The following is a 13,554-nucleotide window of genomic DNA, read 5'->3' on the forward strand; positions in this document are numbered from 1 at the left end:
CCTCAAATCTTTTTAATGCATGAAAAACTTTACGGTACTTTCCTTTTTCTGGCCTAATATTGACATGCTGAAGTCCAACTGATGCAGTTTTTAAATTGCGAATAACAGGTCTGGATACACACTATTTCTCCTTAAGTGGCATTAATTCTTCCTATGTATTCATAGTATAAACAAAAAATTGTATAATTCACTGGGAGAGAAATGAAGGAGTTTGGTTTACGGCAGGGAAGAACTGTGGGATGTGCCTCTTAAAATGTTAACATCACATACGCATGAGTAGATGTTAGAGGGATAGTTTTCAGTGTGGCTGTTCCTAGCCAAGCTAGGCTCATTTGAGGCAGCCGCCAAGAGTTCACTATGTGGTAAAGAGCTATGCTCTGATAGCACAAAAATATGGCATGAAGCAGTGTTTTGTAGAACCACTTAAGGCAGGCTTAAAGGACTAGCTGATGTACTATTCCCATATTATTCCTCACTATTCCTGTGATGGGGCTGTGACAAGGAGCAGGACAAGTGAGTCTGAAGGTGGGTTTTGCTTTCATTACCCTTCTACCTGTTGATAGTTAGCTGGCTAGCCCTGGGTGGCTATACTTATGTGGCACTAAATATTTTCTTAAGAAATACTTAACTCGGCACCTTTGCCCACCTTCCGCGAGCACCGTAGCAGCAGATCAGGGTTTGGCACAATATGTGTGAAGTAGCTGCTCTCTACACAGTGGTCTTTATGCATGGGGCAAGTATTGATTTATAATAAGAGATACGCTAAACTGTGAAACATTTTATTTCTAACATAACTCATATGTTATAACCAAGGGAATGCAATTACTGCTTTGTCTCAAAAAATATAGCAATCTTGCTGCTGAAATGAATGACAAAATGAATGAATCCCATTCTTTTATATTTCAGATAGTGCTTATTAATTTGGATGTCATTTTGAAGTCTCTAAAACAAAATATTTATTTTGGGATTATGCTTCCTTTGATATATCTTCCCTTGTTGAAGATGTGATTTGTGAAAGTCATTTTTCCTCATCATAAAATGCTTTGAGTCAATTATTGAAATACGGGGTTTTTTTGTCCAGCTAGGAGATGGGGTAATATTGGAACAATCAGTGGTCCAGGCTACTAAGTGAGGGAGTAAAATAATGAATGGTAAACTAACGTTATGATTTTAATAGATGCTAGATTTTCTCTAAGCCTATGTGAAAGGAAACACTGTTCCCTGAGATGAAGAATTGGATTATAAATTAATTCCTAGGAATATGGATGTGTTTATTGCATTGCAGCTGTTGTTTGTTTTTGGTTTTGTTTTGTTTTTTTTTTTCCTTCATAGAGTGAAAACTTTGCAGTAGAGTCAGGGAAACAGCCAATCACGTTTGAAAATCCAATGTATGCGACCAGAGATGGTGGAGCCAGCACAACCAGTGCAGTTACAGTTGTTCGGCCAACACATGTAAGAGAAACTTAGGCCTGACTTTAATCTTTCATTTTCCTTTATGACCTTCTTTTGTTCTTTGAAAAACATTGATTTTCCTTCTTGTCCTACAGGTAGCAGCAGGTGGTAGTGGGGAAAATGAAAATTTTGAAAATCCTGTGTATGCCTCAGTGATATCTGCTAGTCTGAAGGAACCCCCTCAGAGTACGGATGCACCTCAGGTAGGACATAGAAATGCTTTAAGGCCACCTTGTTTGTTTTGTGCTTCAAATCAGGGAAATTGAATTGTTAGGCAAGCTGCAATATAGTTTCAATTCTCTTTAAATAATGCCATGGAGTTGACACATAATCTGCACCAAGTCCAACTTACCGGACCATATTTACAAGATTTACAAGAGCTGGTCAGGAACAGTTTGATGAGAAAACCAGCACAAGCACAGAATTGCCCAGGGCACACAGTAAGGATCTATTTGATTAAACGCCCTCTTCTTCCTGGCCTATCCAGTTATTTTGAAGTGAACAGATTGGAACAGAGAGTTTCCTTTCACTATTTGTTGTGTTTCATTTTGAGGGCAGATACCAGTTGAAAATTGTAATGTAACTGCTGTGGCCTTGTGATGTGACATGTAATGTGCCCTTGTGGCCAAGAAGGCCAATGGCATCCTGGGGTGTATTAGAAGGGGTGTGGTCAGCAGGTCGAGAGAGGTTCTCCTCCCCCTCTACTCTGCCCTGGTGAGGCCGCATCTGGAATATTGTGTCCAGTTCTGGGCCCCTCAGTTCAAGAAGGACAGGGAAACTGCTAGAGAGAGTCCAGCGCAGAGCCACGAAGATGATTAAGGGAGTGGAACATCTCCCTTATGAGGAGAGGCTGAGGGAGCTGGGTCTCTTAGCTTGGAGAAGAGGAGACTGAGGGGTGACCTCATTAATGTTTTATAAATATGTAAAGGGCAAGTGTCAAGAGGATGGAGCCAGGCTCTTCTCAGTGACATCCCTTGACAGGACAAGGGGCAATGGCGTGCAAGCTGGAACACAGGAGGTTCCACTTAAATTTGAGGAAAAACTTCTTTATGGTGAGGGTGACTGAACACTGGAACAGGCTGCCCAGAGAGGTTGTGGAGTCTCCTTCTCTGGAGACATTCAAAACCCGCCTGGACGCGTTCCTGTGTGATATGGTCTAGGCAATCCTGCCCCGGCAGGGGGATTGGACTAGATGATCTTTCGAGGTCCCTTCCAATCCCTAACATTCTGTGATTCTGTGATTCTGTGCTGTAAATTGTCATTGCTACCCAGCAGAAATGATTATAACAAAGGCTTTACTTTGGACCTTTAACAATTATTTGTAAACCCCTAATGAATTTTACCTGGATAGAAGCATCAGAGTGTGGGGTTTTTTATCTTTTTTTCTCCTATAAAATATGAAAAGAAAACCCAAGAAAAATTACATTTTGGGTTAAACCAGTGAAACACCATTTTTTTTTAGTACAGAAAACTGAAATAAGACATTTAGTCAGTATACTGTCATCATTTTTTTCAAGTTTAGTTGTAATTTTATCCATATTTAGAAGTGCTAGCAAGGACATTTCAGACACTTGTTCTATTTGTTCTTGCAGGACATTTTAACAATCAAGATCAAAGTATTGCCTCATCTAGACTATTCATGATTCATGGAAGATACTTTTTTATGTCTTAAAATCCATTTGAATGAGCTGATGGTGGCTTGTTTACAGGACTATTTTCACACATCGTACACTAAAAAGCACCTCTGATGAGCTTTGAAATGACAGCTCTGTCAACCCTGTTGTAGTTTCAAGTCACTCAGTATTTTCATTTGTGTGTTATTTTCAAGACCATTTTTTCCTCTTTGACCTATTTGTCTGGAATGATAGACTTCCATGAATTAATTTAGCCTAGGCTTGTAATAATGCTTTACGTAAAATAACCATAACTGGTTATGTAGCAGAAAAGAAAGTGTGTCTCATGCTTAGAATTACAACATGGTAATGTAAGAACATCCAGCTGAAACCAACTGAGGTAGCAGTCAGTGCAAGTGAAATCCAACAAGAGTGATGTCAGTTTCCAGAGAAGTTGTGAGAAAAATGTGTAAAGTTCTAATAATTTTTATGTTTCAGGTATCAAAGTGGAGTTTCTTCAAGAGAAAAATGAAACAAAACACTAATTTTGAAAACCCAATATATGCAGATGGTATTGCTTAATATTGTATAATTCTATTTTTCAGCTAATGTACTGCTGGACTTTGTTCTTGCTTTCATAGGATAAAGATTATGGGTAAATTCTGCTGCTAAGTGAAGCAGCACAGAAATTCCAGCCCAGGTGAAAGTAGGACTGAAGCGGTTTTGAGAAAAGTTACAGAGTCTCATGCAGAATGAGGTGTTCAGCAGGCGTCCAGGTCAGGTAGTACAGCTGCATTGCCCACATGTCTGCTTTCCCAGCCCAAGCACTGTGGACCGCTCCTGCTCCAGGATCTCAAGGTGCTCGTTTCAGCTTGCTGGTGCATTCTGGTACAGCTCAGGGACCCAGCTCAAGTGGGAGGCTATTGTGCTGCAGTAGGAGTGAAGTGTCTATCTCTGCCCTCTCAGTTCTGGCTTCAGCACTGCACAAAAATTCAATAGCTCTGCATACTGCAGCCCTGTTTCTGTACCAGCCCTAGTTTTTTCATCCATACAGTTTGATGAGACAGTTCTTTTAGATGGTGTGCCAGTGGGGTGGTATGTGTGCTGGAGGAATTCTCCCTGGCTTGGGTATGAAGGTTTGGAGTTCTGCTGACTTGAGCCAGTAATTCCAGCCCTTTTCACCTTACAGTTTAAAATTTCCATGTGGCTTAAGTGACTTAAGAACCTCATTCCCACAGTCACGTGACTAAAACTAGCTGCCTTTTGTGAAGAATTTAGGTTTCTAATGCCTGAACAAGGTGAGAGAGTGAGTTCAGGAAGACCAGGGATTCACTTCCCTAACACTAATGAAAGTAACTATTTACAAACAGTAGTAGTGCCAATGTTATCTACATTCATGTATGTGCATATAGACATATCAAGCTACTCCTGACATTAAGCATTAAAATAGAAGTCCTAATGTATGGAGTAAGTTTGGTAGTAGAGTATTTACTCAGCTGTACCATCTGAGGTGAAATTAGCATTTAATTATTTTACATGTGGTGATTTGCAGATATAACTTATACCATGACACTTGACTTTAGCAAAATATTTGGATGTTTATTTAACATTTCTGAAAGTTAAAGTTGGATGTTTTGTACATTAGAATGTAAACTTAGATTTTATGATTTTTGTTCAGATGGAAAAGGAACAGCAACAGGGCACAGAAGATGTCCCCTACCCCTTCTCCTTCATTGCCTCCCAAGATTACTCTGAAGAGAGACCAACCATTAGCTTATACAGCAACAGAGGACACATTTAAAGACAACCGCCAATCTTGTTAAAGATGACTCTGTGGTATAACTAGGTAACTGATTTAGGGAAAATTAGGCACATCCATTGTGCACATATATTTTTTATAAACAGAAGAGTAAGGTTCACTTTCAAATGCTTTATAAAATATATACATCTCTTAGCCAGTGGCTGGAGATGTATGTTGAAACTATGCCTTGTTTTTTGACAAATGCCAATTGCTATTTTTTATGAACAATTATCATAATGTACTATATGTATATCTTTGCACTGAAGCTGTCTGAAAGTAATGTTATAAATATATTGTACATTTGTAAATTTTTAAAAGATTATTTTGTTCGGTGATGTTGCTAGTAGAAATCTGTATGGAATTGGTCATATCTTTAGGGATAAATTCATTATGTAAATGCTTAAACTACAAAAGAACCAAACAAGGCAAATATAGGAACATTACTGATTTACAGGATCTTTAGAGTATATAACAGCACCTTTTAAAACTTCTACTGGTGCTCTGGGCATCTTTATCACCAATGTTATATACTACTGTATGTAAAAATGGGTGTCTCTGTTTATCTTGTGTTAAACAAAAGATGGAAGATGCAGCATCATTGTGCTGAATAGTTACCTGTGCAAAATGTTGTTCTTACAATATTTTAACTGCCTAAGATAAAATAATTTCCTCTCAATCCATAAGACACATATTTTTCCTCTAGGTTCCAATTAACACCATTCCATTAATAGTGTTCATAAAAAGATCTGATATATTTAGATTTTAGTGCCACGAGTACTTGATTTGATGAGATTTTCTCCTGCTCATCAATGGAACAGCTCTGTTCTTGGCTGGAGTCTCTGGAAGTAGTTTGTACTATTAAATGAAGTAGCTAGATTTCTGTAACAGTTTATTTCCAAACAACAAAATATGAATGTTATTGGTTCATTTAAGAAATTATTCAGGTTTTTTAATGTGAAAATTTAATTTTATTGACTATTTATTTCCTGAGGTGAACATTAATAGAAAGGGAAACAATTTCTGCTAATGCAGTCTTTGTAGTTATCTAGTTATTTCTATAACCTTCTATCAGAATATACGGTACATCTTATTAGCTTTTCTAGCCAAGGTAGTTTCCACAACATGAACCATTTGAGAAAACTGAGTACCACTGCAGGAACATGTTATTCAGCATTCCTGTCTAGCTACTCATATAATTTAAAGATTCCTAAAGTTATAATCATTGAGACTTCTGCTGTTCGATTTGTTTATATCTGAGTTCTCCAACTATATACTATTTCTAATTAGAATGCTTATAATTACTTTGTAATGTACTTTGATTAGAAAAGACAACTGGAAAATGATGCTGCTGAATAAATCTAATAAATGTATTATTTTATCACATCCTTATTCCATAATTTGTGTCAAGGCTCTATGTACTTTTTTCATTTGAGGAAACTTCAGTGCACTCTGAGATGAAAACAACAGTGCTTTAGATAAAGTCAAATGAGAACAGTGCTTACTGCTTCACACAACTGTCTAAAGTTCTTGATGTATCATCATCACTGGCATCATATCACTGTAAGTGTGAAAACTGCTCCATTACACACATTAAATAAACTGGCCCTTGAAACAGGAAACTCTTATTATTGATTGTAAGAGACTGACTATCAAGGTAGCATGGACATAAGCGATTAAAACCTTAGTTCGATTAACTTTCATATCTGAGTGCTTTAATGTAGAAAATTCCTTAGACTCTGGAGCACAGCATACAGGTCACTAAACTATGAGAAAGGATTTCTTTGAAAGGCAAGTTGTTGTTCTTAAGGAAAGATTCACAATGTTTTTTTTAAAGAGAGAAGGCAGGGCTAAGGTTTCCATAAGACTTGCCTCCAGTTGCATACCACAAAAAAAAAGTAGCATCAGTTTTGTGAATAGTCTTTGTCAACAGAAAGATGTGGAACCAGTTTTGCAGAAAACTGCTAATATGTCAACCATGTATCAGAGATTTTTTTTTTTTTTCCCCCCTATAAGAATTTGAACTTTTCAGATGTGGAAGAAAACCATCTCTGGGATGCTGTGTAGATAGAGGTAGTATATAGATTTGATTGTTTAACATACCTGATGGTGAATGATTCCTAAGCTTCAACAGGGCCTCTTCCTCTCAGTAGCATACCACAATGTACTCTTCTGATTATGTCAAAGTTAATTTTTGGTACTTTGTTCAACAGAAGCTTTAGATGCTACCCCTAACTTTGTTTTTCACTTGTATTCTTTTTCCCTTATGAGGACAGTCTCTGTGTGGATTCTTGAATTCTGGACTCATGCTGTTTCAAAGAAGGCTGAATTTTAGAGATTTCAGCACCTCTCTGTAATCTGCCACTATAGGGCTAATTGTAACATTTTCATATATATTCTCTTAACAGCTGTCAGGCCAGATAGAGAGAACTATAACTCTGCAGGTATTTATTATGAAATGAAGTGAAATAAATTCATTCTTGAAGCCATTTGCCAGACAATAGAACCTCAACGAAATACTTAAAGGTTACTAAACATTTTTCACATTCTGTCCATTTCTTGTGCATGTACAAACGCACGCACACAGAGTGATGAAACTCCTTTTCTTACATTTGGAATTCTGACCTGCACATGGTATTTTTGTAAGCTTAATTAAATTGCACATTAATGATTAATCACCAGTGCAACTCTTTAGCAAATAAAACCTTTACCCCTTCAATTCTAGTATCTCTAGGAACACCAGTTTGTGAGCCTCTGGCCAGCCGCTTAACAGATAGAAACAGTGTACAAGAGGCACATCGTGTACAAGAGGCACATCAACTATCGTTTTACCACTCTGAACACACTCTGAACAGTCAAACTAATTTTCCATAGCATATGCTAATAACCTGTTCCATGTAATGGGTGAAACAATCATCCTTTTAACTTGCAAAGTACACTGAGGACAAAAAAAATGTGAATGCGTGTTATTTTTAATGTTTTCCTCATAAACTATACTAATATTAGGAAGAAAGTTAAAATATAAGTTTGAATACTCTGGATAGTAACAGAGTACAATGTAGTTTTGATTTTACCTGTAATTGTGTATTTATCTGTAAAATAGCTTGTGTTTTATCTCTACACAGTTGAATCATCAGGTGATTAGATGCAGTCAAACACTGCAATTGTAATTTTTGAAATGTGTTGCAATAGCTGGGTTCTGTTATTATTTGATTTGATGTCTTGTGTTCAGAAGCTTGTGAAGTTCAGCAGCTCCTCAATATGACCGTGAGCAAACCCCCCATGAAACAGATGACTAAATCTCACTAAATACATTCTGTAAGGTACATGTATAAGATGTTTTATTTCAAGTTCACTTGTAGCCTATATGTTGATGAAGTCTACTTGAAAAACTGATTATTTGGTGATTTTATTTTTTGTATTTAAAATGTTTTATTGTGTGAGTAGTATTAACCAGCTTGTAGCTGAATATTTTATGAATGCAGATCCTATAGAGGTATCATTTCTGAGCATAAAAAATGACCTTCAGAAACATGCTGGATTTACAAGCCTATCTGCAAACTCAGAAATTCCAGGTAAGGAGGAGTGGGTGGTGGAGAAAGTGTCTTTAAGGAATTTAAGCAGTCTAGTACCTGGTAAAGATGACCACGCCTGGTTTTGACAGGATTAGTATTTATTTCTGCAGAGCTGATACTGGTTAATACAAAATGTTAATTAGAACTCCAGGAACTGGTCTCCCACTAGCTGCTGAAGCTGGAAACATCATACACAGCAGCATGTCAGATAAACAGCTTGGGGCATAGGAGAGAAACAGCCAAAAGAACTTTGCATCCCATACAGCTCCGTATTGTGTCATGGGGTACTTTGCTATCAGGGCATGTTCCATGCATTTTATGACGTTAGAAATATCAGAGTTACACAGTCTTTTCGCTGATAATCTTTATTTTCTTCTTTGCAGATAGAGACAAAAACTCAAACCTGAAAGCATTTATATGCAATGTTCTCTGTGAGAGGATTCTTTGGCTAGAGCTTTAGGCTTGCTTTAAACTACTGGCTTAAGTACTGAGAGCAGTATAGCTACAGCAGAGACCAGAAAGTCTACAGAACACCCAAGAGCCTGGTAAACAGGAACTTCCGTGGACTGTATTGTATTCCCTACAGTAAGCGCAGCATGACACAGCACAACTTTTCAGGTGTCAGTAAGCCATAAACTTAGCATATGGTCATAGCAATTAATTCCCCCTGGGCATTCTACCTCTTCAGGGACTAAGGATGGTAGCATGACATCACATTTTACCAATCTCACAGGGGAACTAATAGCACAGGCCTCATCTAACATATACATAGTCCAGAACAGTCAGCAATGGGTTCTTAATGAATGTTAATGAAACCCAATAAACGTTCACAAAATCACAGATTGGTTGAGGTTGGAAGGGACCTCTGGTCTAAACCCCCTGCTCAAGCTGGGTCACCTAGACCAGGTTGCCCAGGATCATGTCCAGATGGCTTTTGAATATCTTCAAGGATGGAGACTCCACAAGCTCTCTGGGCAACCTGTGCCAGTGCTAAGTCACCCTCACAGTAAAAATGTGTTTCCTGATGTTCAGCAGGAACATCCTGTGTTTCAGTGTGTGCCCATTGCCTCAGGTCCTATCCCTGGGCACCACTGAAAAGAGCCTGGCTCTGTTGTCTTTACAGCCTCCCTTCAGCTATTTATATACATTGATAATATTCCCCCCTGAGCTTTCATACAGTCCTTTTTCTACTTATATTCAACAAAGTATTTTTCTCCATAGGAGTCCCTGATCTCAGGAGTCAGTCTGTTCAAAGTCTAAGAGGTCTCTCTCGATGACATCTGAATTAGCTACTCCTGCCTTAAACCATGCTCAACAATGCTTACTTCCACTCCAAAATGCTGCATCTCTACCCTAGAAGAAAAAAACCTAATAAGCATCCCTGACCGCCCAATAAGGGCATAACCATTAAACACAAGTAAGTGAAAATCTGTCACATAAATGGATATTTGAAACTTTGATTCTTATCTTCAAATGTCAGAATAATTTTTAGCTGTTCAAATTAGCTTCATAGCACTGTCCTGTTAATTGCACAGCAGGCAATTAACTCTGAGGAAAAAAAGCAGCGTCAGGTAGATTCACAGCTTTCTGTGTGGTTTATGTTGGACTGGTGCAAAGGATGCAGCAGCCAGCTGCATCTTAGTCACGTATTATCAAACTAAAAATTTTTACTATTTCAAATACTGTTGCATCATTTCAGCTTCCAGCAGGAACAGATTATTAAAGTGCCTGGGAAAAAGTAAAAGTGAGCAAAAATTTTCAGTTGGATTAGAACTTTATTCTCTATCATATGGTTAAATGGCTATGGTTAAATGACGAAATGTTAGTGCAATAGTTATTTTCCTTTACCCCTTTAGGCAAGATTTCCAGAGAAAAAACGAGAGGGCAAACATACAGTCACCCTTCCTCAGCACATCTGGAATCTGTTCTTGGGTTCATGCATGTATTTCCAGCTATTCACTGCAAGGTGTCAGAGAAAGCTTCCATGCTCCGTTTGGACAATCTGTAGCCACCCCCTACAAAAGTCACGAGGCCTTTGGCATTAGTTAGATTGACTACTCTTCCTTCAGCTTTTTGCAGAATTGGCAGAAGCTTGAGCATGATTTCAATCAATCGCAGCAGACTAACATCCAGCACTGAGTGGAAGTCTTCAGTCCTCAGCCAGACAGTGGGTGCTACAAGTTCTGTCCCTTCAGCATTGCTCACCAAGCCAAAAAGCCCTAAGAGGATTACAAAGCTGTTTATTTCAATTATGTGGTAATATCTTACTCTAGAGTTTCATATGTAGCATTGGGAACGAAGCACACGAAGCACACAGTCTGCAAAAACTTCAGTGAGATGAATACTGTTGTCTGGGGTTTGCTCGCAAGATCTACTCTGTACACCTGGCAAAATTTGCTGAAGGCCCTAGGCAATGACTCTAAAAGAGCATGGGTAAAGTATTAAAGGAAAATTATTTCAGTTGGAGATATGGGCCACCTTACTGGGCTTTACTATCCAGATCCGCTCAAGTATGTGGGCTTCTAATATGCACTTCCATTCTTGTGAAAATCAAATAGTCTACATAAAAGTAGAGATACTGATTTTTCTGAGTTGGGGTCTAAAGGTCTGAACCAGACATGCAGAATTAGTCAATGCTTCTAAAAATATTAGCTTAACCCTGTGTATTGATAATACTGCTTTACTACCTTATAAATTACCTGAGGAACTCTAGATAAATAGTGACGCTTCCAAGAGTTTGCTGAGGACAGCCTATGCCTGAAGGGAGAGGCCGAAAGTCAAGTACTCAGCCTCCATAAAGAGTTTCTCAGACTGAGGTGACAGCATTAGCAGTGGTTACCCCGACCAAGAACGTGCAGCTTTCCACAAGCTGGAAGCAGGGGCCTGCCGGAGGAGGTAAGCGCTAATAATTATGTTGTCCTTGCCCTCAATCACTGCATTCAAGAACAGTCTGGAACTGTCATGATGAGGCCAACAGTGCTTTACAAGCTTTGAGGAGAAAGTCCTACTGGTAGAAGACGTGTTTTGCTGTTATAGCTAGTTAATTAATTAACAAGCCTATTGAATATTTGATGTAAGTGTGTGTTACAGCTGGTAGTTGCAGTGCTGTGATCCCCTTTGGCAGCCCTTAACAATGTCTAGTCTGAGCTATTGGTGCTGAGAAAGAAACATGTGTTGACACGGATTAATTTATTTACCACGCAGACCTTTTTATCACCCTTTGCCAAAACCAACACTTATCTTGTTTTTTAACTCCACTCATATGTATCCAAGGTCAAACTCTTCCTCTTTTAGACAAGTGCTCAGAAGTGTATAATCGTAGTGAGAGCTACCTATGTAACAACTCTCAGAAAACTGGCTGAAACAGCAATTGTTTAACTGTTACAGTCAGTGCCATTGTTGTTGTGGCAATACAAAAGTCGGACTTGTTCAGCCATGCACAAACACACTTTGTGTACTAGAGGAGGGCTGAAGAAGCCCTGCACAAGCCATTTTAAATTGGGTGTGCTGGTTTTATTGTCACAAAAGTTCTTTCTGGTACCACTTAGCACCTTCCCCCCACTGAGATTCTTCAACTGCACCAGAGAGAGTCTGAAAAACATACCTGGGAATGATCTGGTTTTAATGGAGTGAGCAACTAGGTTTTTAGGCACCCTGTTGGTGAAAGCGAGGGGAAGCCCGAAAGCACTGCTGGAGAGAATCTCTTTGAACTGAGAAATGACAGAACTGAAGAGTGAATGCGCTTCATCAGTAAGACGAAAAATGCCTCTGTGGAGAGAGGAGAGGCATCAGAGCTTTTAGCTAGACCAGATTTGGTTATATTGAATCATTTTTTCTGGAAAATTACCTTGCCATTTACCCATGCTAGCTATCTCTTTGGTCACAAATACCACAGCCATGACAATGCTGTTGGAGTTAGCCAAGTTCAGGCTCACTGCCTTCAGTGAGAGTGAGGAGCAGGACCGTAGCTCTTGACCTCCTTTTTCTGCGGCACATGCAGCAATGACACAAAATTCTGTTTTGTCAAGTCATTTAGCCAGTGAGTTTCCAAGTCTGGTGTCACAGCTTGTTATGAAGACGTGCTTTCCACTCAGGTTTCTCACTCTGTGACTGTCTCTGATGAGCCAGTAAATGATTAAAGAAAGTATGGAAGCCAAAATTGCTATGTGCAGTGAGTCTGTGAGAGCTACAAGCAAATAAGTTAATGATCTAGAAATGCAATGAAGCAAATGTGCTCAGCAGCCCCCTGACTTCCTCAGCCACAACTCCCACAAGGGGCTTTGTTTCTGGCTGCAGCCCTTCCAGCTCACTGTAAGTTAGGGGAGTACAGGGGTGGAAGCTTTGGCACAATGTGATCGGGATCCCTGAATAATACGTGCCTTGGCAAAACTTTCCCTATCCTCCTTTTCAATAGATTTCCACTGTTTTCAAGCTTTGCTGGCCAATCTTTCTAGTCAGTCCTGTCCTTTCAGGAAGTTTCAGACTGAAAGGAAATACTGCATCAATTCTCACAAGTAGCATCTGGATTTTTTTGTGGACATTGGTGATTATTTGTGCTAATACTGCTGAGAGGAATTCCTCTGGGAAGAAGGATTATTCTCTTTGACTGCCAGTATGATGCCACCCAGGCTGCTCTTCTTATCTGTAGATGGAAGCAGAGTGACCCCAAGAACAACCAGAAAAGCCTAAGCTGTAGTGGTGGGTCTGATGATCAATTTGTTGTGTGTCTCATGTTGTGTGATGGTGAGTGATCTACTCTCTGCCCCTTAGACAAGGTAGGCTTTGGGGCAGTGCCTGAGTCTTCTGTCTCCTTCATCGTTGCCTGTTTAGCACTGATACATAGCACAGTAGAATATATTATGTAGGAAGTGTGTTTGTATAAAGAAATAGGAAATTGCATGGAGATGTTGCCCTCAAAAAAAAACCACTGAGGGAGCACGAGGTTTCCTAAGTCTGGTGGGGAGGATACTGTTTGCTTATTACAAAAATTTTTGATAAATGTAGAATAGAGTTCTTACTGTCTAAAATCTTCATGATTGATTACTGTTTTGCTATTTGTATTTTTGGTTTGTGCATGAATTAAACCAAAATAATTCATTAAAACCAATATTTATGA

General features: G+C 39.0%; 1 protein-coding gene and 1 pseudogene across 1 annotated transcript in view; one reads left to right on the plus strand and one right to left on the minus strand.

Annotated features, from left to right (window-relative positions):
* Positions 1-4,907, plus strand: part of LRP2 (LDL receptor related protein 2) — a 132,562-nt gene extending 127,655 nt beyond the window's left edge. The window contains 6 exon segments of the mRNA XM_068408324.1: positions 1,333-1,452; positions 1,548-1,655; positions 3,564-3,633; positions 4,742-4,776; positions 4,778-4,870; positions 4,872-4,907. Of these exon segments, the coding sequence (XP_068264425.1) occupies positions 1,333-1,452; positions 1,548-1,655; positions 3,564-3,633; positions 4,742-4,776; positions 4,778-4,870; positions 4,872-4,907 (462 nt within the window).
* Positions 4,908-8,560: 3,653 nt separating this feature from the next.
* Positions 8,561-13,472, minus strand: LOC137667358 (retinol dehydrogenase 7-like; annotated as a pseudogene).
* Between the last annotated feature and the right edge of the window lie 82 nt (positions 13,473-13,554).

The sequence above is a fragment of the Nyctibius grandis genome, chromosome 9 (assembly GCF_013368605.1).
Source record: "Nyctibius grandis isolate bNycGra1 chromosome 9, bNycGra1.pri, whole genome shotgun sequence".
Lineage (NCBI taxonomy): Eukaryota > Metazoa > Chordata > Aves > Nyctibiiformes > Nyctibiidae > Nyctibius > Nyctibius grandis.